This window comes from Malaclemys terrapin, chromosome 18 (genome assembly GCF_027887155.1).
Source record: "Malaclemys terrapin pileata isolate rMalTer1 chromosome 18, rMalTer1.hap1, whole genome shotgun sequence".
Classification (NCBI taxonomy): domain Eukaryota; kingdom Metazoa; phylum Chordata; order Testudines; family Emydidae; genus Malaclemys; species Malaclemys terrapin.
Window position 1 is genome coordinate 16,663,825 of NC_071522.1, and position 25,069 is coordinate 16,688,893.

The 25,069-nt window shown below is 43.6% G+C and overlaps 1 protein-coding gene across 1 annotated transcript; it reads right to left on the reverse strand.

Moving 5' to 3' along the window:
- Positions 1 to 9,456: 9,456 nt before the first annotated feature.
- On the reverse strand, positions 9,457 to 23,623 carry EIF4H (eukaryotic translation initiation factor 4H). Its single transcript, XM_054008041.1, has 7 exons — positions 23,516 to 23,623; positions 16,552 to 16,736; positions 15,355 to 15,419; positions 15,142 to 15,241; positions 14,357 to 14,422; positions 11,729 to 11,890; positions 9,457 to 11,501 (listed from the first exon to the last, which is right to left on the reverse strand). The coding sequence occupies exons 1-7, from the start codon at positions 23,569 to 23,571 to the stop codon at positions 11,365 to 11,367; spliced, it is 771 nt and encodes a 256-aa protein (XP_053864016.1). The 5' UTR covers positions 23,572 to 23,623; the 3' UTR covers positions 9,457 to 11,364.
- Between the last annotated feature and the right edge of the window lie 1,446 nt (positions 23,624 to 25,069).

Sequence of the window (25,069 nt, forward strand, 5' to 3'; positions counted from 1 at the left end):
ATTCCACCAGTACCCCGACCACAAAGAGCCACACACAACAGAAGGACAGGAGCCTAGCTGCAGTCCTTCTTGACAGCGATAAGTCAAAGCTCCAAGCGCCCTCCCAAAATCATTGCTGAATTAGGGCCTGATCCAAAGCTCATTGAAGTCAATGGGAAGACTCCCACCGACTCCAGTGGACTTTGGAGCAGGCTTTACCCACTCCCAGCCAAACCCCTTCCCTACCCATCTCACCTGTAGCATCAGCCAGTTCTTTGCAGCTTCCCCATTCTCCTCTATCTCCCCTCACGGAAGCACCCAGCAATACTGGAACAGGTTCCTCATGGGGACTGTAAGCAGGTCTCTGGTTTCCTGTCACCATCTGAATCACTAAACCCGACATCCGTTCTGTGCTGGACAACCCCCTTTGGCTGATGAAGAAATCAACACACCATTTGACACACACTCGTCTCAGCTGGCTCTCACTCAAACACTTCATTTTGTGTTCGTTGGGCGGGGGGAAGGGACTCAACAAACCACACTAAATACACCTATTGCCAGAGCTTGTTTCTACACTGAAATAGTGCTGCAAAAATTGTCTTTTGCCCCTAAACAAATCAGTGCCAGCAAGTTATTTCTCCTTGGTCAGCAAGTCAGTACCAGGAATTAACAGCTGCACAATTCGTTACAATTGATATTATTCGTATTACAAATAGCACTTAGAAGCCCCAATTGAGTTCAGGGCCCCAGCGTGCTAGCTGCCGTTTACACACATAGGAAGAGACAGTCCTTGCCTCAAAGAGCCACCAGTCTAAACAGATGAGACAAAGGGCTTGGCTACACTTGTGAGTTACAGCGCAATAAGGCACACTAGCTCACTAACAGTCCACAATGGCAAGGCACGTAGAGCGCTCTGACTCTGCGGCTACAGCGCTGCTGGTTTCCACCTCGACGAGAGGAATAACGTTCGCTGCGCCTTGGCTACAACACCCGGGCGTCAGTGTGAACGAGGTGTTGCGTTACTGCGCTCTGATCGGCCTCCAGAAACATCCCATAATCCCCTTAAGTCAAATGGCCACTCTTGTCATTGTTTTGAACTTCTGTAGGAATGCGGAAATGCCCGTTCAAAGCTCCGTTTCTGACAGCTGGAATGCAAGCCGTTACTGGGAATGCTGTGTGTCAGAGAGAGAGAGAGAAAGACGAGGAGAAGGATGGGTCTGCTGCTGTCTAAACTTACAAGACAGCATGCTGACATGCTCTCAGCCCCCCAAAAACCCACTCTCTCTCCCCCAACATACACACAACATGCTCCCTGTCACGCTCCACTCCCCCCCCCCCCATTTGAAAAGCACATTGCAGTCACTTGCATGCTGGGATAGCTGCCCATAATGCACCGCTCCTAATGCCGCTGCAAATGCCGCAAATGTGGCCACGCCTGTGTGCTTGAAGCTGTCAGTGTGGCCAGACTGCAGCGCTTTCCCTACTGCGCTCTACGAAGGCGGGTTTAACTCAAAGCGCTCTACATCTGCAAGTGTAGCCATGCCCAAAGAGTGCACTGCCATCCCCATTTTACATATGGGTATACAGAGGTCCAGAACAATTAAGTGACCCAAGACCCAAGTTGCAGTTCAGTGCCTTAACCACGTCCCTCCTTTCCAGCTTCGGCAGCGCTTTCCAGATTGGAAGCCTGCAATTAGATCACGGTCATAGTTTATTCCATTGAACTTTTCTACAATGCTTGAAGAGGAGTTTTTTTTTTTTTTGGAAGATAGAATTTCTGCTTAATGGTAATGGGGAAGGACTTATGAACCCTCCCGGCAGGGTTACTGGCTCAGAATTTTTCCACAGAAACACATTTTCATGTTTCAGGACACACACACACACACACTAAACATACACCCATCCACACACATTTAAGAAATACAATTAATAAGAAATCTATTGGATATACCATGTTGTAAAGCACCTTCCATTGATGTACAATATCTCCCAAATATGCCATTGTGTTTGTATTGTATGTGCTTTAATAATTTCACACCTACCAGCTGTTTTTCAGCAGAGGGAGGGGTTTATTAAGCAGGACACTGAACAGTGATGGCACACGGTATCTGTCGTAACAACCTGGGATTTGTGCACACGTTCAGCAGAGGGCGGCATTTTTCAATCACAATGCCTTATTGAAACAGCTCCCCAATTTTGGGTCAGGAACACTGTTAGCCAGGTTAACATCAGAAAAAATAGAACTACATTAGCAAATATACGTGTATGTACATATGCAAATATATTTAAGCCTATATAGAACTCTGATCTTGGGATGAAAAGTAGTTTTTTTCCCACGTGTCTTTCAAAATAGCTACTGCGTAAAATCCAGATTTGTGGAAGGCCACACTGGAAGCAGCGTGCATGTTTGTTTGTAGATAACGCGCCCTAGGAGCAGGGCAAGGAATGGAGCATTGATCTGCTTATTATTTGATTATGCTGCATTTTATTAAGGGGATGGTTCTGTGACGCTTCCCAAGGGTACCCAGGAGCACCTCGCTACCACCCACCCGTAGCATGAGGGAGCCTTATCTGTGCCTGCCAGGGCTCAACTCCCTGACTCTCCCAGCCACAGGCAGCACAAATCCTCCCCTCCCAGCCCAGCCCTCATACACGTTAGCGATAGACATACTCCAACTCCAGCATCCTCCCTGCAGCGTCCAACTCCCGTTCCACTAAATACCCACAGAACGACCAGACCCGCTGTTCCCAAGGGAACAATCACGGCAGCTTAGTTACACCTTAGAACACAGCTTCACTTAACACACCGTGCTTAGATTTGTGTGCAGAGAAAACAAGGATACGTTTATTTAACAAAGAACAGAGATTCATAGGATAGCAAACAAATATTGGAAAACGGTGTTACATAGAAAATCAAATCATAACATGCATTCTAGTGCCTAAACTTGACTAACTAACAAGATGCCCCCTCTTGTCTAATAAGATACTGCTTACCCAAAGTCCTTCTCACAGCATTTTTCAACCAGAATTGCTGATATCCTGTTTCATAAGGCAAAGCCTGCCGGGAGCTTGTCTTCACAGGATGCCCAGGTCTCTCTCTGCACCCCTAGATATATTAGGCCAGTCCTTTGTTCTATAAAACAGAGTTCCTCCTCTGTTTACCTATTCCTTCTGAAACACCACAATCTCTTCATTAGCATTCGACTCACTATGCTAATAGACTTCTGTGTAAGACATACAATACACGATGGTCTGCTAGGGAGATAAGCATCTCACCTCTGTCTGGGGGACTCTCCAGGCACACTACGGGTCACCTGCCTTTAACTACAAGGCCTTAAAAACATAATTTCCAATATAGCTACAGATCTCCTTACATATAATCCACACATACCTTGAGCAAAGGTTATGATGATCAGTGTGACACAGGCTTTCAGAAAACTTCAATACCAAACCTAGGGATCCCTGGGACCCTTATGCACCCCTGTGGACTCTGCTTGTTGGCATTAAGAGGTCCCTAGTCACAGATACTAAATTAGGTTATTTACCCTAGTGTATAATTTTGGATGTGGTTTTGAGTAATAGCAGAACTTTGAATGGGTTTTTTTCCAAAATAAAATAAGGATTTTAATCAGAGGTCTTAGCTATCAATCCGTTTCTTAGGGGTTTTCCAGAGATTTTTCTCAAAAATCTACTAGAATATTAACTGTGCATAGCTATTTCATCTTAAATTACAACCTATTCTAGTCCCCATTATTACAGGCCTAGTAAACATTGCATGGAGGGAAGTGAAGAAGTTATTTTACAAGTGTAGTCACCACAATAGCTGTATGTTATATAATTAGACTGAAATCATGGCTGGTTTTCTGTCTTCTTCAATATTAAAAGCAGAAGTGTTTAATTCCATTTGCGGTTCCATTCACATTATGATTGTATGTGACAAGGATACAGTAGGCATACATATAGTTCTCCAATTCCTCCTGGGAGGTTTAGAGATGACTTATTTATTTATTTTTGGTGGTTGGCATACCCCTCTGTGGTAATGATATAGATGTACTTTATTCCAGCATCCCCATTTTCTGCTAGTTTTCAGTGTATGTGGCCATTTTCACATGGATAGCATAGGTCTGAAATGCCACTGCAATGGAATGGCAGTGTTTTACAACCACACTGCCCAGAAGTAAACGAGAACAGAAGGTGCCATGGTGGAACAGACACCTGCTGGATTCAAGTGGCATGCATTTCCCCCAGTGCTGCAGGTAGACTCTTTTCCCTTGCTACATGGCTTTTAGTTTTAGATACTGGGACACTTTCTTAATTTCTAACTAACAATTATTTCAACAGTAAGGCCAGGTATAAAAGCAGACTATTTACCGAACATGACAGCTGTGCCCAAGAGACTAGTTTGCACAGTTGGCAGGTTCCAAGATACTGGCTCCTCTAAGTGTTTAAAGAAGAACAGGAGTACTTGTGGCACCTTAGAGACTAACAGATTTATTAGAGCATAAGCTTTCGTGGACTACAGCCCACTTCTTCGGATGCTGCGTTGTGTATGTGCTCTGTTCTGTGGGCTGTAGTCCACGAAAGCTTATGCTCTAATAAATCTATTAGTCTCTAAGGTACCACAAGTACTCCTGTTCTTTTTGCGGATACAGACTAACACGGCTGCTACTCTGAAACCTGTCTAAGTGTTTAGCTACTTCTAGCCATCTGGACTTTGACTTGCAAAGAACCCAGGTGCCTTTAAAAGGGACTGAAAATGAGGAGACAGCCTAGCTGCAACAAGGGAATAAGAAAGATGAGGCCTTGGCTTGTTCAAGTGTCCTACTCATCAGAACAGAGCACATACACAACGCAGCCGAATACTCTGGTCTTTGTAAGACAGAAGCTTTGGGAGGGCTGGCAGCCTTCTTCCTGCCTGAGAGGAAGTTGGTGAATGGTTATTCTCTGTTGATATTTGAGGCCGCAAGACCAGGTTTCTCCCCCCCACCCCCTTCTCTCTCTCATATACTCACACACACACACAGTCCCACTGATTTGAGCTGCTGGTATAAAGGAGGGCTGATTAAAAGTCAATGGTAGAAGCTCCTGCTGCCACCAACTGCAATAAATTACTCAGGCTACATCTACACTCGAAGCTAAGGGTGCAATTCTCAGCTCAAGTAAACCTCCTCACGCTAGCTCTCAAGTCAAAAGGGGGCAGCCAACCACAGTAGAAAGGACAGCAGCGAGCAATGGCACAGGCTGTACACACGGTATCCGGCTGGGTTTGTTCTCAGGGTGACTAGCCTGGGTTGCAGCTCGCCAGGGCCCATGCTACCGCAGCTACACTTGTTTTAGCAGGCGAGCTCGCTGAAAGCTAGAGCAAGTAACATCTATTTGAGCTGGGAAGCACAGCCCTCGCTCACACTGCAGACCCAGCCTCAGATGCCACCCTAGAGTCCATTTCACTTTTTAAAATGTATCCCATGTCCGGTTTTTCTAGGCAAGTTTATACAGGTTGCTCCTTTGGGCCAGTGCTGCCTTGTACACATTGTGCCAGTTCACATCACTTCTGTATTCTAAAGCCACATAGAAACTATCGACTGGGGGAGATTTCTAGGGGCACTTATCGGAAGTAGGCACCTAACTTGCATTTGTGCCATTGAAAATCCACCCTCTATGATTGGGAGAGCTAAATGAGTCAAGTGTGAAGGATTTTAATCTGCAACCACCTTGCCTGGGAAGGTTGGCCGACACCCCTTATGCCATATGGAAATGACTGATCAAAGTCTCTAGCCCAATGAGCTTGGAACAGAGGTTACAACTGCACGGGCCTCAGCTAAGGAAGAGTGAACGTTTCCGACAGCCTATTCTTCTCCCTGCCTTAATGCTGTAGGTCTGACCTCATCACAGCTGTAACTAAGTGGCAAGGTTGCAGCTGAAGATGTACGCTATGCTACCACCCAGTGGAAAGAAGAGCTAAGTGCAAAATAAAGACTAGCAGTCATTTATAGGAACTGTGTAGCAATTTGACATGAAAGTTTGCACAACATTTTAACCTTCCACCTTATGCTTACAAAGGCTACTGTACACCACTTAATGTTAGGATGCTTCTGGCAAAGGGTATTCCCATGCTAGTGTTCACTTTTTATGGTCGAGACAATCATTTCTAAATTGGAACACATAACCCTACCAAGGGTAGAATGCTTTATTTGATTTACAGCCATACAAGTAAGACATTTGTTACAGTAGAGAGATAATTGCAGGACTTTATAGAGGTACTTACTGATTTTGGTTAAATTTAGAATAAAGAGGCAGCTCTCGGAAGCAAGGTGTGCATAGGTCATCCAGTCTCAGACACTAACCTGGCTGGAAACCGGTAGGCAGAAACAACCTGACATTACATGTGGCAAAGATAACACAATTAAACACCAACCCTAGAGTTTTATGTAAGAGCTTGTGGGTTTCCAAGTAGCACATATGTTTCTTTAACAGTGCTTAAAACTAAGACTTCAAGCCCATGGAGCTGTTTTGCTTGGAGTAGAACAGAAGTATCAGGGAAGCCAATGTTACAAGTTTTAACTTGTAGCTGAGCATGCAGTGTTAACAAAGTGAGTCAGCCTGGTAGCATGAAAATCAACCTATCCCTCAAACACTTTAGACATATGGCCTATGTAAACATTGCTGGGTGAAACTGGCATTTTTTAAAAAAAGAGTCTACAGTTTAGACCAGACGTCCCCAAATTGTGGGGCGCATGGAGGGCCCCCAGCCTCAGCGCCGACTCCCCACTGGAGCTGTGGCCCCACTCCCAGCCCTGACTCGGGGGGGGGGGCACAGACAGGGGCAAAGGGGTCATGACCCTGAAAAGTTTAGGGACCACTAGTTTAGACCCATTGACAATTGATTACACTCATGATCATATACAATCCTGGGACCAGTACTGCATTCCTTATAAACCTCTTCACTTCCTCTTTAAATCAACAGTTTTGGGAAGACAACAGAAATGCAGTACCTGGCCCTTTATGGGTGGGACAATTCTACACAATGCAAGTATAGCAAGGTACAAGAACCATGGTGGAACAGAATACCAAGGCCAACTAGAAATACCTGAAGTATTGTCATAAGGATAGCAATATTACAACATATAAGTCAGCTGTGTCAAGCTTCTAGTGTCAAAGGATTAAATTACTGCTGATGTGAGAGTCAGTGTATACTTCTACACTGTTTCAAATCCCTCTCCCAGCTTAAGATGGCTTCTGCTGTAGTCCCCTGCCCATTAAAGTACTTCGCTTTAAAATAAGCTGAACATGTAGTTTGTCATGTGGAGCCAGTTATCAGTAACCAGAAAGGCCAATGTAAGGTGGTACAACATTCAGATGCTTTCAGTGTCATCTAGATTAAAATACAGATTTTTGAGTCCCTATAGTCCTGGAGTAAATGGCATATAATGTGTGGGATTTAGCCACCAGGCTGATAAGATGTTGATTACTACAAATCACTGCAAATTTAGCTCTGTCTTAAGAGTGAAAAGCAATCTGGTATCCAAGCATACAGAGGACATTTTTAAGAATTAAATACAAACATCAGTACTTTATATTCAGAATTAAAATCTCAAAGCTGAGACCAACTGAATACTTTTGGGTACCTCCAAAATGATACTTGACTCTACATTAGCTGAACATATACACAAATATTCTTCATAAAACTACCTTGGTGCACCACCAGTACCTATAGGTAGCTAACCAATGAAAGGCAGGTTATCTCCAAGACACTAAAACACCAACAAGACACTAAAAGCCAGATGTCCAGGACATGGCAAATGTGGCCTTGAATAGGACACTGCATGCTGTGATACTTCAGCAATCCATGAGTAGAACTGATGGTCTCTCCTTTTGTAGTTAAGCTCAGTCCATGCCATGGGATGCATGCTATTCAACCCCAGGAGGACTGGTGAGCCTGCATCAGAAGATACATTTGATACCTGATTTATCTGGATATTCAGGTTTGCCACTGTGACCCAGCCCAACAGCAAGATATTTAAATTTCGGTTCAGTAATAAATTATGTTTCTATAGTGTTTAGTTAGGAGACATTCAACATATTACCAGTTTCCAACATTGAAGTTTACTTCCAGTTCTGAAGAATATTTCACTAGGCTGAAGACCCCAAATCCCTTGCCTGGTGACTGACAGGTTTCATCCTGCCACTTGAACGACAGAGCAGAGGACTAGTAACCCTGGATACTCAGAGAAACCAGGTATCAAGTTTATCTCAGACTAATGTGTATTGTTACAAGGCTGCTACAAACTGCACCGAAGGACTCTTGTCTCAGAAATATGCATTAAGAGAACACATTAGCCACTGATCCATTGGTGAAGAGGGACTATTTGCAGTCTCAGAAAAACAGGTTGCCTTCAACTAAATGTGATTTATTAGTACGCTGTACTTAGTTTAAAAAGCCCAAGTGAAGTGTAAAATAAATCAACATAGAATGGTATTTTTTCAGTACAATTTAGATGCTCTTATGTACTATCTCCAGATTTCCCACAAAAAAAGGCAGAAAAAGTACAGTAAATTCTTGTTTTCACATTCACTTAAGAACTCCAGCAACTGCGCTACTGCGGGTTTCAGTTATGCTACTAGGATTCTCAAAACACCAAGTCTCTCATGTTTCCCACTTTCTGCTGAAGATATGGATTTGAAATGCTTCTGTATTTTTAACCAATCTCCAAGAGAACCTATTGCAATGTTAGAGCAATGCAAACTACCCCATAAAAACAGGCATGTACATTTTTCATTTCAACAAAGTCCAGTTACAGAATAGACTTCTTTATGAGGAAGCCATCATGCTGAAGGCTGCTTAAGCTTATGAGTAGTTCACCCAGTCTTGCCCAGTCACCTTTTATCTCAGTGCAAAGAGAAAAAGACCTCTCACTGGAGTACTGACCTGTGTGAGAAGACCTTTGTGTCCTATTCGATAAGATAAATTCTAGTAACAGTCCAGAAATCTGTCCACTTAAGGCTGTTAACTTGTTCCACTTTAATAAAATGCTCTGCAAGAGGAACAGAACTAAACTTTTAATTTAAAATGAATTAAACCAAGAGACATCAAACTTTTAGAAGAATTGCAGCTTTCACCTCTGCATCTGTCTAGTATCCTTTACTTCCTACTCCAACAGTGGAATTCAACCCAAGGCAGAGAAAGAAAATTAGGATTGTTTTATTCAAATTGAACTTAAACACAAGTATTTTAACTGTATTTGCAAACTAATTGATCAGTTTTATGCCATTCTTATATGCTCCCAATGCTTTATTAAACGAGAATACCTCTCCACTGAAGACATTCCTTTGCTACTGTAAGATACACCCCATTCTACATGAACATCTAATCTGATAGTTTCCCTATTTTAAATGGACTGACCACAACTTTAGAATTAATGCAATGTTGCAGAGGGCTAAAAAACTTTAGCAGACTCAGAAATAAAGATGAGCATTAAATATTACTTAATGTTTTCTTTTATTTAAAAGATCATCACAAAATACCATATTCATAAATTTACTTTCTGTTATGAAGCAGAATGTGTTAAGTGTTTGGAATTCCTTTTTTACATTTAAAAGTCAACTTTATTGAGTAGAAGTGAGTTTATATGGGAGTTTTTTTGTTCTTAAAATCTTTTCCACATTGAAGATGCAAATAGATCGTTGGCTATTATTGGTTTGGAATACCACCACACAAATGCATGTCTTTGTCTTAAATTAAGTATTAGTGTTAGACAAATGGTTCTTATCTCAGAAGCAGTTTAAGTGACAGACAGAAGGAAGGAAAGAAGGATCGTTCTGTAAATTGCTGAGACTCTGATGTTAACAAGGTAACAGTAAGGAAAAAATCCAGTACTATCAGTGAATTTGGTACTTCCAAAACTCTTTGCCTCTTGCAGGTACTCTGGTAAGCCGCTTGCTTGATACTTAAAAATTCTCAGCAGTGGTGTTTGGGTCCCAAGAGTACTTCTCATGCACTGGATAAGTCTTCACTTAATATTTCTTAGAGTGTTACAGCTCAAAATTTTTATAACACAGCAACTATTCAATATGTCCTTCCCCACACTCTTCCATCAAAACTGATAACAAAATAATTCAGATTCAAAGAGATGCAGCTATTACTACCTATCTGTTTGGAGATAATGGTTATCTGAATCTCTATGCAGTACAAAGCAGAATTTATGGAGTGAAATGAAGGTAAAGAATTTAAATCCTGTTCATTTTAGAGACTAATCTGTCAGCTCTACACCAATGGGCAAAGATATATAGGGGCTGAAGGCAAAAAGAGTGGCAAATTATACACTCCTTAAACAAAACAAAAATAAAAAGTCAACTTTATTTGTAGAAACCTCATTTAAAAATTTACCAACCATGTAAAACTGAAAGAAATAGTAAGCAGAAAGAGCCAGCCAGTAGTAATGTGCTAGAACAGGCCCCGCTTTATAGCACCAATCTGCAAGTTCAAAAGAGTGTAGCATTATACCATTGGGGAGCTAAAAGTAGATGGTACGCTGCAAAACCTAATGGCAGATGCATCTTCCCATCTAGTATGCCTATTGAAACGAGTGCTTTATTGGTTCACATAGACAGCCACAGTGGTTTGGTGAAACCAATTACAAGGTACAGTCAGCCCGGAGGATTTCCTTGTGCACTATACACAGATATTTCCATGGAGATCTTTCTTCTCTTTTACTTCTATCTGTTTAGAAGAGATATTTTCCCTTATGGTTGGAAAGGACAATCTAATTTGTTCTCTTAGTTATATGGAGCTCTACTGTTGTATATGGTATTATTCTTCACCAGTGCATATGGTACCTAATTCTAGGAGGTCAGGGCTGTATAGCTTACTGATAACTGTTCACCTTGCCACGACTCTTCAGTTTACCTCTTTAGAGCCACAGCAATACAGAACAAAACATGCAGGTCAGAAAAGGAGCACTGAGGACATCAAAAGAAAATGATACTGGATAATAATTAAGTCTAACCTTCGCTTCTAAAGTAAAACAAACTCAGAAAAGAGAAAGTGAAGCAGCACCTTAGTCTAGAGAGGATGCCACAATGGTGGAAGCAGCCATTGATTTACCTGCTGGAAACAGTGTGCTGCTTGGAAGGAAAAGCAGAGGAGGGAAAACTTAGCACAAAGCAGGCACTAGATACAGCAAAGCCAAGAACGTACTAAAAACCACTTGTTAACAGCTGACATGCATTCACAAGCTCTGTGTTTTGGGTTTCAAAGAGGACAAGCGTCAGATGGCAGGAATGGTAACTGCAGGGTAGACGTTCCAGCAGAGCGAGTCACTCTGTACTGTCTTACTTATTCTCCTGCCCGCCCCCAGCCCCTCCACTCCCATTCCCTCAGCCCCAAGCTCATTCTTGCTCTTTTGCTGTTTCCTCTCGGGGCTTGGCTCCACCGAAGATAGCAGAGTTAGGGTTGGCTACTTGATTGAGGGGAGTAGCAACTGTTCGAGGTTTGAGCTGAAGTCGGGGCCGCTGTGCTCTTTCCTCTGGAAAGAGAATATTTAAAGATGTTAAAGAGGGACGAAATGCTGAGGAACAATTTTGAAATGCTCAGCTATATTATTATATGCATCACTTTTGCAGAGCTATGTAGTTTACTTCTGGGACAAGAATAAAAATATTGCCTGTTAAGGGTGCTAGCTTTAAATTTGGAGTGAAGGTTAAAGGTTAATTTTACTGGAGATACTTAGTGCAAAATATACAAGTTTTCCACCTTCTGTTGGCTCTCTGAAGTCCATGGAAGTCCCACGAAGGGGAGGTCCATCTCTAAAGCGACCAGTCCCACCACCCCCCATTGGGGGGGCACCTGTTCGACGATCTCCACCAGGACGAGTTCCTCTATCCCGGCCTCCCAAGAAATCATCATCTTTGAAGCCTGAAGAAGGAAGATGTTGAGTTTTGAGAGCATATTTTTGTCATACCTTCAAACTTAACAATGCATATCTGGATGACTTGATCACTGTGCAACTATCACTGCCGTTAGTCCAAATACTGCAATGTGATTTTATGTAAGAGACAATTTATCTGTCAGTGAGAATCAAAGATCACTTCACAGACCTGAAGGAAGCCAAAACTAATTTAAGAAAAAAACCCTAAAACTTCCACTTGAACTGGTAACATTACCATGTGGTTGTCTTGGACTCAGAAGCTATTTACCCATGTAGATATAGATACCATGCTCACCAAAACGTCAGCTGAGCTTTGGACATGAGTTCTTAACAGCAAGTGAAGGCATTGTTAAAATCACCACCACTATAATCTGGGAAGAGGGCTGAACATTACACCACTGAAAAGATCTAATACAGGCATTCTGTTTAGAAGCACTTTGACCTTGCTAGCCACAGAAGTGGAGACACCTTTTGCATGGGGTATGTACAAGTGTACGAGGAAGAAAGGAATGAGGGAGCAGAGAAGCATATACAGTATTTAGTACTATGAAAGCAAAGTCAGACAACAGTAATCTACTGATAGCGTGAAACTGACTGCATGTCTCCAAAGACTAAAGTTCAAGAAACTAAATAATCAGCCTCTTGCTAGTGTAATACAGAAACATTGGGGGGAAAACCATCACTGGATCATTAACGATGAGGTTTAGAGTACCTCCCTGTGATTTTTATATCCAAGAGAAGAGAGCAGTAGAGAGAACCAGGAGAAGAAGGTGGGGGCAGGAGGAGAGGAAATCACATCAGAAAAGGATTATTATACAAACACCACCCTTTGTGGTAGCAAATAATTCTGCCACATTACCGGTGGAGCGTTCTCTCACATTCGTCAGGAATTAGAAAGTTTAGTATATCTCCCAATGCAGTGTTTCATAACTATCAGAATATCAAAGTGTATTTGGAAGCATATTAAGAGATCTTGCAGATGTTACCTGGGATTGAAAGCTATCTTGCCCCTATTATTAAGTCGCTTGAATTAGAATGATAGGGTAGTCCCCTTCACCAGAGCAGAAGTAGTAAGGTTTAAGGAAGACAAGTTTTAGACCAATGCAGTGCCCCAAGAGACAAAGGTTCTGCAACAACTAATTACAGTGGCAGTTATTTAATGACTTGTAAGTATTTGGGCGCAGAAGAGTATCATTTCAAAGAGTATAATTTAAACTAATAAATTAACTGCTGCATTTTGAAATGCTTAGATATATGACTTGCTGTGCATTTCAGTCAGATCAGCTTATCCAAGTAGTGCAAGTTTTAAAAAGTAAACTGTACTTTCATGAATAGGCAACCTTCTGATTGGGTTGATGGTTTTATCAGTGAACCAATCAACATCTAACTGGCTGGAACAGATTCCATTTTTTCAAAGGGAAATTACTAGTGAAAGGCACAAAACTAAGACCTGGATATCAGAACTCTAGCTAGAGTACACTGTATGAGCAGTGGCATTACAAGATTCTCCTACTTCCCCTCAATAGCATGCTTCAGCTTCACCCTGGAGGAACGAATACTATTAGGAGCAGGTTGTGCAGTTTGCATGTCCATTCAATTCTAAGCAGGGACTGACAACTGTCCATTTCGCAACATAACATCTCCCTACCAGAAAATGGATCCAACGCATCAACCCATTTCACAGAGGACCATCAACAGCTATCAGGTGGTTATAAATGATCTCATCCAAGCAAGTAGGTGAGTTTTCTGGATGAAGAAGAGTTATCAACTCTTCAAAAACATGAAAAATACATCCACTGTCACTTGCTATTTACAAGCTGTAATCTGAAGCTACTTGCAACTACATTACAAAAAAAACCCCAAAAATTCTGGAAAACAATTTTTAATCATTCAGACTTGACAATTTCTTTTGGAGAAGCAAATCATGAGCGTTCAATGTATTTGAAAGAAAAGATGAGAACATACTCCCACCTGTAGCAAAAATAAATATCAACTTGTAATTATCTTGTGAAAGTTAAATGCATAGTTTTTTGCACAGGAAGTACCTACTTCTGTTCCTATTCAGACATGTACTCTGCTGGTTAGTTTGTTTTTGTCACAGATTATTAGGGAATACTCCAACTTTCATTAATCATAAGTTTTTTAAAGGAAGCATCTATTTTGCAGATTCACACTGAACCACAGGCATCATTTTATCTTTTCCAGAACTAAGGTTACTCCATGCATCCTGCTAGCATCCCTGTCCTTACTATTCTCAAAGATAGTGGAAACCTTCCATCTGGAAAGTTCTGTTCTAACTCACTTTAGATGCCTAAGTGAGATTGGCTTACAAATATTACGTCTATAAATTTGATACTTAATCAGCAATTATGGGACCCATGTAGTAGGCATGTCAATGAATAGGCAGCATAAGAAATGCAGGAGTTTGTCAGTAAGAGCATAAATATAGATACCAGAACTGAAGTCATCTCTAGGTTCCCATCCACCTCCTCTTGACTCCCGAGGACCTCCTCCCATTCCTAGAAAGAAAACCATGTCACAATTGTGGTCAGCTCTAAAGTTATGCAAGAGAATGATTAATGGGAAAAAAAAATCTGAATTCTAGTCCGTAAATTGCCAAATTAATCTGGTGCAAACCCTTGGACAGTTTATTAAAGTCACAATGCTGCCTACTCCCATTAGATATACACAAAAACAGTTTCCAAAGTGAGAGCTTTCCAAGAGAACTAAGGAAGGGCTGATGACAAAGCCTCTCTAATGCAACACAACTAGGCAGAAATGTTTAAAATACTCTTCCTTAGAAATCCAGCTCAGAGAAGCTGTGGTGAAGGAAGTAAGAACTCAAATTTATCACAGGATGTTTGATGAATGTCATTGAGCCTATATCTTCTCATACTGACTTAGTCTGCTCATCATCTTTTATCCCCTGAGAAAGCATAGAGAACCAGACTGCTGGACTAATGATTGTGGTTTCACTTCCTGGGCCAGGAGTGACAATGCATCCGGCTCTCAAGGAAGTGTGGAGTTTATTTACTCCTCTAGACAACTAAGGAGCAGCAATGACTGGGCTAAACGGAAGTATGCATCCTTTCTACTTTACATTTAATTTGAGTGGAAAATTTATCCATATGCCTGCTCTTCAGATGTCAGGTAGTTTTCACCCTACATGGTCATTATACAGCTATAATCAAAAATGTGAACACATTTTAAAACTGCCATCTAAGTAAGAGAAAGTCACCTCTGTCATCAGGCCCGGCACCTTTTCTGAAGCCAAAGCCACCTTTGTCTTGTTTTCTGCCCTCGGCTATGTCCACTCGGAGTGGTCGGTCATTCAAGAGCTATTGAAAAGAAGACGGGAGAGTCCTCTAAGAATTTGCCAAACTGGATTGCCAAAGAACTCTAACATTCTGCTTGTCTTTACATTTAGGAACATAAATGAAGTTATACTTACTGCACCATCAAATGTCAAGGCTTCCTTAAGTGATTCCACCTCATCAAATTCTACATAACAAAATCCTGTAAGAAAAATAAGAAGTTAATAAAAGAGCTTCAACAGTGGGAACACACATCAATACCTAGAAAGGTGAAGAGCAGGAATATGAAGAGTAATTCTGCTGTATATAACTAATAGATGGCATGCACATGTCAGACTACTTGCTTTTAATTTTGCAGGTTCTCATGATAGATTAAGTTTAACATTTCTCAGATTTTACAGTTAAGTAGAAAGTTTTCAACCAGATCAAGGAGTGAACGATTAGTTGTTCCCAAATTTTCTAAGATTAACTGCAGCATCTGTTGGGCTGAAATCCTGATTATTTTAAATGCCAAAGTAACATTATTATCCAATTCATTTTAACATCACCTTAACACTAACATTCTGCTTGCCATTCTGTTTTTTGAAATCCTCTCCTTCCTGAAGTTACAAACTTTCTTCCTGCTCCAAACATCATTAGATTATACACAGGCTACCCACTGTGGCAGCTGCTGAGGGAGAAAGATGCCAATATCTTAGTGGTGAAACAGGGGGGCCAGAATCTTTTCTTTTAAGCTGGTTGCCCTCATGAAATGCAACCCCCTTCTGCAGTTTATCCTTTTCCTGTAGTAACTAAAATTGAAATCCATGCGAGTTTTCCTAGGAGCTAGAAACTGAGTTGATCTAAGGATCAGTAGAATTTGTCTAGGTTTCATGGTGCTTAAATACTGCAGAAGTCTCAGTTCTGTTCTCAGAACACTGTCAGTTGCACAAATTACTAAAAATATGCATGGCCTGAAAAAGCTTGCAAGGGAAATGCATGAGAATAATCCAAATTCCAAAATCCCTTGTGTTGGGCAGCAGAAATATTTACTGTTCTGGACCATGTCACCTCAGTTTTCTGCAAATGAAGTTCATGTCTGTGTGTCATCCATCTGAGAGAGGTTAATGCTGTCTGTGCTCATTCGATTCATAGTCAGGTCAGATGCCAATAGGTCCGCAGAAAGTCATCAGCATGCATGAGAAGATTCATTCAAATTTGTCAGATTATTTACTTTAAAAATATGGATTAGAACCCTCAAAGATAAAGCATCTGTGCAAACCTAATGAGTCTCACCACCCTTTACTAATCATCTATAGCTATGCAAGAAAAAAAATAATCACACAAGTGCCCACCTTTAAATTTGTCTGTTTCTTTGTCTCTGACTAGTCGTACACTCCTTACACTGAGATCCTTAAAGATTGCATCTATGTCTCCTTGAACAGTGTTGAACGGTAGATTTCCCACATATGCTGTGAAAGGGGGTTCTGTTGGCAGATCTTTCTGTTTACGAGAACCAGGGCCAGCACCACCACGAGACCTAATGAGAAACACAGAATTACAACTCTGACACTTGGACAACTTCCAGAGTGGTTAAGCAGCAGTAGTTACATTCTAATTGTTGTTTGGCTTGTAGTTTTTAGTCATTAAGATGATCCCAACTCTTAAAATATTAGTTCCTTTCTATTTCTTTCAAAAGGTTAGGTAATACTAAATATGAATTTCCCAAGAGACACTGGCTTTATGAAAAGTCATCATTTTAATGCAAGAAACACTGGTTAGCTCAAATATGTTAAAGTCAAACTAATAACATCTATGGGGAATGAAACCTACCCTAAGAACTACAGTGCAAGCGTACGGACACTGCTCACCAGTACACTTCAAAACTGAGCAGAAGGGAGGGAACACTTCTGGGGGGTGAGGGACTATGTTCCCTGTAAGCTGCATGGCCGCGCAGCAGGCTCTCAAGGGCCATGCAGGCAGGCTGGGATAGGCTCCCCTCCCTTGGCCCAGGCCCACCAGAGCTTCCAGGGAGAGGATGGAGCCCCTCCTCCGGCCAGGCCCGACAGAGAGAAGAGCCCCTCCCCCAGCGCGGCCCACTGGAGCTGCCGCAGCGAGGCATTTCTCACCCGGCCCCGAGTTGCTGCAGCAAGAGAGGGGGCTGGGGGGGGGGGGAGAAGGCCTCTTTCCCCACCACAGCCCTGGTCAGCCTGCCCCCCAAACCCTTCATCCCCAGCCCCACCCCATAGCCTGCACCCTCACCCCAACCCTCCACTCCAGCCCTGAGCCCCCTCCCGCACCCTGAACCCCTCATCCACAGCGCCACCCTGGAGCCCGCACCCCCAGCTGCAGCCCCCAAACCCTCTGCCCTAGCCCTGAGCCCCTTCCTGCACCCCAATCCCCTCATCCCTAGCCCCCCGAGTCCTCACCGCCCTGCACCCCAACCCTCAGCCCCACCCTAGAGCCCTCACCCCCCACACTCCAAACCCCTCAGCCCCACCCACACCACATCACCTACTTATTGGTGCACATAAAATTCATTCCACAGATGTATGTAAAAAAAAATAGAGATAATACTGGTGAGGGGAAGTCTGTCTATCCGACTTCCGCAGAGAACGCACAAAGGTTCAGATTAGTGCTTATTACAGTGGACATCTGACACTTATACCTTCATTTTAGTATCTTTAAGTTTTTGCAGTATGGTCTTGTTTTTTTGAACTGTTTAAGGTTATTTTTCAAAGGTCAGATCAAGATGCACCTGCAATATCACAAGCACCTGCTGCTGTCAAAGAAAATTAAATACTCAAAGGAATACTCAGTAATCAAGGAAAGTCAAGCAATGGGTGAAAACTGAGGGGAAACACCACATCTTTGATTATAGCGGTTTGTCCCTGTACTGTCTAACACAAGACTTACAGGACCCACTGTTATGCTTTGAATATAGAGTGTAGTTAAAAGCTTAATTCAGAGTGCGATTTTCAAAGGCACCTAACTTCCTTAGGCACAACAAAGTCAGCTCCTTTATGCTCCTTTGAAAATCCCAACCTTAGACCAATAGATCAACTCAACTGCCCCTTACCTATCATTTCTAGACTACTGAAATTTAGACTGTTAACTCCAGTATGTTACTAGATTAAGCTGTACCAGTGTAAGATCTACATTGGGGGGTGCACTGTGTGCAGTTACACCAGTCTGAATTTCCTTAATGTAGACAGGACTGGAGATTGGAGAAACATCCACTCAAACTACCTGTAAAACAACAGTTTTAATATCAGGTTCTTAGAAAACAAACTTTCCTCCAAAGCTGTTTAGAACTTGGCTCTACTGAACTTTTTGTCAAGTCAACTGCATTTCACTGTCCAGAGGCTATAAAGACATAATAGAGCCATTTAATATGACAAGTTTACTCGGCAACCTCCCAATAAACCCAATGAGATCATAAATAGGGTTCATTTCAGGCTGCAGCATGATGGCCTAACGGTGACCTAATGTCAAAACTGTTATTTTCTAGGCAGTATTAAGACAACAGTTCTTGCAGGAGAAAGCTACAGGTGAAGAAAAGAATCAATAGCACGGAGATTGCTCAAGGTTTCTCTCTAGTGATGTGTACCAGAAAGCAGCACACAGTCTACAGATTGATCGGTTTCACTGTAGGACTAAAGGTAAGCCAAACCTTATTGGCCATTCTCATGTTTGCAGCTAATAGAATGAGTTTAGGAAAGAGGGGAAAGGCAGAGGAAATAAGCAAAGAATGCTAGATTTTCAAATGGTGTTTTCAACTTACTGGCATTCAAGATTTCCAAGTGCATCTGGCATTTCAATATTGCTTACTATACCATTCCTTAAACAGGAACACAGTTTAAATGAAAGTATAAACAGGTACTGTCCCAGCAGTGTTCTTTCTACCTCTACATCAAGTTACTGGATTCTTTCGAACGCTGTCCTTTGCCCAGATGTCTGCTGCTACATGTGTAGTCTGCTTGTCAAACTGGCACTGACTTCCAGTTGCCAAGTTAGCATCAGGTTCTCCCTTGATTTCATCCCTATAAATAAAAATGTTTGCACACTGCTGCCTACCCTATTTAAAGTTGGTAGCAATAGAACTATGCTTATATTTGTTCAAAAACCATAAGCTTGTATTTGACGTTTCACCATGTATGTTCTATTTGCCACCTCAATGACCTATTTCACCCTATACAAGTGTACTATGCAAATGAACTGAGGTAGGCTACAAAAGAAAGGAGTGATTTACTTCCAAAACTTACAATTGGCAAGACCATTAAAATATGGTGTCCTTTGCAGGAATTTGTAATAACCTGCTTCCACTAGACCAGTGGTCTCCAACTTTTTTATGCACAAGATCACTTTTTGAATTTAAGATCAACCCAAGATCTACCCTGCCCCTTCCCTGAGGCCCAGCCCTGACCACTGCATTCCCCCACCCTCCCTCCATTGCTCACTCTCCTCCTCCCTTTCACTGACCGGGGTGGGGTAGGGAGTTGGGGTGCGGGAGGGGTGCAAGCTCTGGACTGGGGCTGAGGGGTTCACAGTGTGGGAGGGAGCCCTGGGCTGAGCCTGGGGCAGGGGTGCAGGAGAGGGTGAGGGGTGCAAGCTCTGGGCTGGGACAGGGGACTGGGATGCAGGAGGGGTGTGGGCTCTGGGAGGAAATTTGGGTGCAGGAGGGGGCTCCAGGTTGGGGTAGGGGATTGGGGTGCAAGAGGGGGCATGGGGTGCAGGCTCCGTCCAGGAGGCGCTTACCACAGGCAGCTCCTAGTCAGTGGCGCAGCAGGGCTAAGGCAGGCTCCCTGCCTGCCCTGGCCCCACGCCGCTCCCAGAAGTGGCTGGCATGTCTCCACAGCCCCAGGGAGGAGGGGTCGTTGGGTGGCTCTGCGCGCTGCCCCCACCCTCCAGTGCCGACTCTGCAGCTCCCATTGGCCGGGAACTGCAGCCCATGGGAGCTGCGGGGGCAGGGCACAGAGACCCGCTCACCCTTCCCCCCGGGCATGCACATGCCACCCACACAGAGTCAGTGTTCAGGTGGGGAGGGAGGTGTAGAGCTGTGTCCCCGGGCTGCAGAGATATGCCAGCTGCTTCTGGGAGCAGCATGGGGCTAGGGCAGGCAGGCAGTCTGCTTTAGCCCCACTGTGCCACCGGACTTTTAGCAGCTGGAGATCGCGATCGACTGGCAGAAGCTCCTGGATCAACCAGTCGATCGCAATCGACTGGTTGGTGACCACTGCACTAGGCTGTAGAGACTGCCACCTTGCCATGATGTGACATGACTAAGTTTATTTATCTGTATTGCAGTAGTACCTAGACTTCCCAGTCACAGACCATAGTGCCATTGTTCTAGGCCAGGGTGGGCAAACTTTTTGGCATTGATGCTGTGGAGGAGGGGGGAACAGCAGGGGAGGGGCCGGGGGCTAGCCTCCCCAGCTGGGAGCTCAGGGGCCGGGCAGGTCGTAGTTTGCCCACCTCCCGTTCTAGGCTCTGAACAAAGTAAAAAAGATCCTGCCCCAAAACAACTTACAATCTAAATACAAGACAAGAAACAGTAGACGGATGCAACTGAAAGGGAACAGAACACAAAGATAGTAAAATAATACTAGTCACCAGGAAAGGCAATGATCTCAGAATACCAGCTGCCTACCTGTACTGATGAAAGTAAAATGTCAGAAGGATTTGCCTTATATGAGAGAATTTTACCATCTAATCTGTTCTCTAGAATCAGGTTTCAGATCTCTATTTGGTATTCAGTGAACAATGCTCTCCCTCTAAGACAATGGTTCTCAAACCTATTGGATCGCATCCCTCCTTCCTGTCTAACAGTTTATGCTCTCACCCTGCCATACAAGTACATATACTGATAAAAAAAATCAACATGCAATTCTCACTACATATTGAAAACAGTAAGGCATTGATTCAAACAGAGCCTGCCCAGAATACCTTCTGCCCCAACCCGGCAGTTTGAGAATCCCCTCTGCCCCAGGTCAACCAGATTTGATTTTGGATATACCTTATCAATACAGTAGCTATCATGTTTCAACTGATGATTTTGCAAAGTTTCTACAACAATTTTATATACACTATTTTATAAAATGGGTAGAATAACGGAAGAGATCATTTCTGAATTTAAGAAACAGGCCTTAAACTTGAATAGCAAAGAATAAGATTTAACTTTGTTTCCATTAATCCTTTGTTTCTATTAAAACAAAAACATAAGGAAGACTGGAGTAAGGAGTACAGTAACCTGGTTTGCTCATCATATTTATGACATCAAAGCCTTATGAGTCAGCAGTGACTAAACAGTCATTTTCATTGGGAACTAGTAAAAGCTCTCAATTAGGCACAATTAAAGAGATGGTGCAATGTTTTAAAGTAGCACCACCATTAACAAAACTTTACTAAATTGAGAGTTCAGTGTTTCAGGCACAAGAACAAGGCTCCATTAAATTAAAAAGTAACGTATTCCCTCGACCAAAGATTTATTTACTGATCTGCCAGGTATGTTTTTATATTTCAGCTTCATGCAAAAAATGTCTAAGCAGACTAAGCTGTCCTTTGCTTAAGAGATACAGATTGTCCCTTCGTTCATTAAATCTAATCTAGATTTTCAGTTTTTTTAGGACAGAAACTTGTCCTGTCTCTAGAGAACCAGAGGAGTGCATGGCCCTATGTTAATACAAGTGTATCATAGGACTCCTTCCCTCCAACTTTGTGCTGATTTGATTAATATACTTATGTTTCAGGCATTTGAACACTATTTGAAACATCTGAGGAAGATGAACACTGAAGTTGTTTTAACTTCATTTTCATTTCATGAGTTTTCTACAGACCCTTCGGATGTTTACCAAGGTTATACCATTATCTGGTAATAGCAAGATTTGATACAACAAATTGTGAGTTTTATTTTAAGTCATTGTCAAATAAGCTTCTAACCTAATGGGGGCTAAAAAGTATTGCAATTGTACTGGAATCACAAATAAGCTGATGCCGTCAAGAGATTTTTGCTGTAGAAACCAGGGCTTTGGAGCAGAGCCCGGAGCAGTGGAGCTGCAGGTTTTTGCCTGAAGCTGGAGCGGAGTCGGAGCACAGCTCCAAAGCCCTGGTAGAAACACAAGAACACTTGATCATTCAGGCACAATGTTTAGTTTGCTTAATATACAAACCTAGACGTTCTCTTAAATATTTCTAAATAATAAATGCAGGGTTTTGTTTTGGCTTTCTGTTTCTATTATTACTACTCTATGCATTGCTTATCATTCAGACAATGTGCTAGCACACAGGAACCAGAAACTGAAACTAATTAGCCAATTTTCACTGTGGACACTGACAGAAGGGCAAGAACAACACAGGTGACTAGTAAATTTGATATTTCGAAGTGTTTTATTCCATAGTATTATATTTTATCACTGAAGATGGGTTTTAAAAAATAAGCTCAGAATACCCCTTTTATACACATCTGTGGCCCAACCTAAGCAAGATACATTTTAATTAAGCCATCTGACCTGAATAACCTGCATACCAGTGGAATGCCACCTGCTTCCTCCTGCAACATGCAGTAGTAGACTATGAGGTTATCCTAAAGGCAACAGAGCCACTTTATTTCAGACAAACTTAACGAACGCCTGTTCCTCTCCAGAAGGGCTTTGGGAAGATCCAGAAATACAGCACAAGGCACTCCCGGGGAGTAAGGCAGCGCCAGGTTTACCACGAATGTCACCCTGCAGTCCCAACTCTTTCCGTGAAGCAACGCCACCCCCACCCCCCCGGGCTCGCCGACTCAGGAGCCAACTCCCGAGCCCTGAAATCTCAGCAGACAACACGTGACACGTGCGCGTCCCCCCCCCGCGCCCCGCGCAGAGACCGCAAAGCCGCCCCATTCTCTCGCCGCCGCAGGCCTCACCACGCTCCTCCCCCTCCGCAGAGTCCCTCAGCCGAGGAGGCCCCACAAGACCCATCTGCCCGCAACCCAGCCCCCCCCCCCGTCCCCTCAACCGAGCTGTGCCGCGGCGGGACCGGCTCTTCCCGGAGCTGCGCCCCCTCCCCCCGCTCCGTTAAACGCGCCTCGGCTCTTCCCGCCCCTCCCCCCAGCATCGCCCCCGGCCCCGGACACTCGCTGCGCCCTGGGCCTCCTGCCACCCAGCCCCCAACGCCCCCGGGACGCGCCCGCAGCCAGGGCCAGCCGCAGCCCCAACGCGTCCCCTCAGCCCTGGCCCGGGCGGGGGGTCCAGCCCGGCCCCAGGGAAGGGACGCGCCCCCCGTCTCCCCGCGCGCCCCGGGGATCCCCCGCCAGCCGGGCCCAGCCCCCGCGCTCACCGGCCTCCGCCGAAGCTGCTGTAGGCCCGGTCGTCATAAGCATCAAAATCCGCCATCGCCGCCTCAGCCTCCTCCCCGTGCGAGCGTGACAGGGCCGCGCCCCTAGGACCCCGCGCCACTTATATAGGGGGCCCGGCCGGGGCTGCCCGCTCCGCTGCCTGCGCCAAATTCCCCGCCCTGCGGCAGCTGCCCGCCGTACTGCCTGTCTCAAAAGTCACCCCCACACCCCCAACGCACATGGGGCTGCTGCCCCCCCACCCCCCGCCTGTGCTAGCACCACAGGAGCCAATGCAGCCACCCCTCCCCCAACCTGTGGCAGCACCATAGGGGCTGATGTGTTGCCTCTCCCAGTTCCCAGGTTGTGTGCGCTATAGGGGTCAATGCAGCTGCTGCTAAAAGCATGCCTGTGTATGGGCCATAGGGCCGGGGTGCTCGCCCCCAGTCCGCCAGCTTGTATGTGGACCCTGAGAGGTGGTTACTGCCTTCGCCATCGCAGCCCAGGCCAGCACCATCAGGGCTCTGGCCATTGTAGGGCGACTAGATGACCCGATTTTATAGGAACAACAAGGAGTCTGGTGACACCTTCAAGTCTAACAGATTTATTTGGGCATAAGCTTTCGTGGGTAAAAACCCCACTTCTTCAGATGCAGATGTCTGGATACAGATTAACACGGCTACCCCTCTGATACGATTTTATAAGGACAGTCCTGATATTCGGGGCTTTTTCTTATATAGGCACCTATTATCCCCCACCCCTTGTCCTGATTTCGCCTCAACACCCTAGGCTGTTATCACATGTATGTACTTATAGAAACCAGTAACATGTAATTCATAGCAAGCACATTGGTGTATTCTGTCAGGTACTTTTAAAGAAATGCTGTCAGGCAGCACAAGGCCGCAGCATTTAGGTTTTGGAAAGAAAACATAGTTTTACAAACTCTATGATTCATAGAAATGGTTTTGGTTTTTTTTTTAAATGTAAAAACAGTGGATTTGAACAGTGCTTGCAACACAAACACAGCAGCACCGTATTATATACGGGAACTAGAAAATGAAGCGGCCTTTAAAAAGACCCTGAGCACTGTCCATTTTCACCATCCAACCTGAGTGGAATGTAGAAGTAAACAGCACACATTGTGAAAGGCCTTAGATGTTACAGACATTTTCACTTTTAATGATCTAAGATATCAAGAACACAAAGGATATTTGATTTAAAATAAGATTTTTAATCTGTTTTAAAATAATATATGAATCTGTCAGGATGCCTTTACGTTGACAACAGATTGCCTAGCTATCACTAATAGCATAATAGAAAGTACTGTTATTTCACATTCCAGATACTGTTGTTCTGTTTTCTCTATATATTTGTAACAGATAGAATATGAGAAGAGATTTTAAAAGGAAAAACTACACCACACATTTATTGGACAGTTCTTCCTGATAAATAGCATCTTGAGTGGGAACCTATCCTGGTTCTTTGTGGCAGTGTTGAGAGGGAATATAATGGATTCTATCCGAGAAACTGCTAATATCTTTAAAGGTATATCCTTTGCA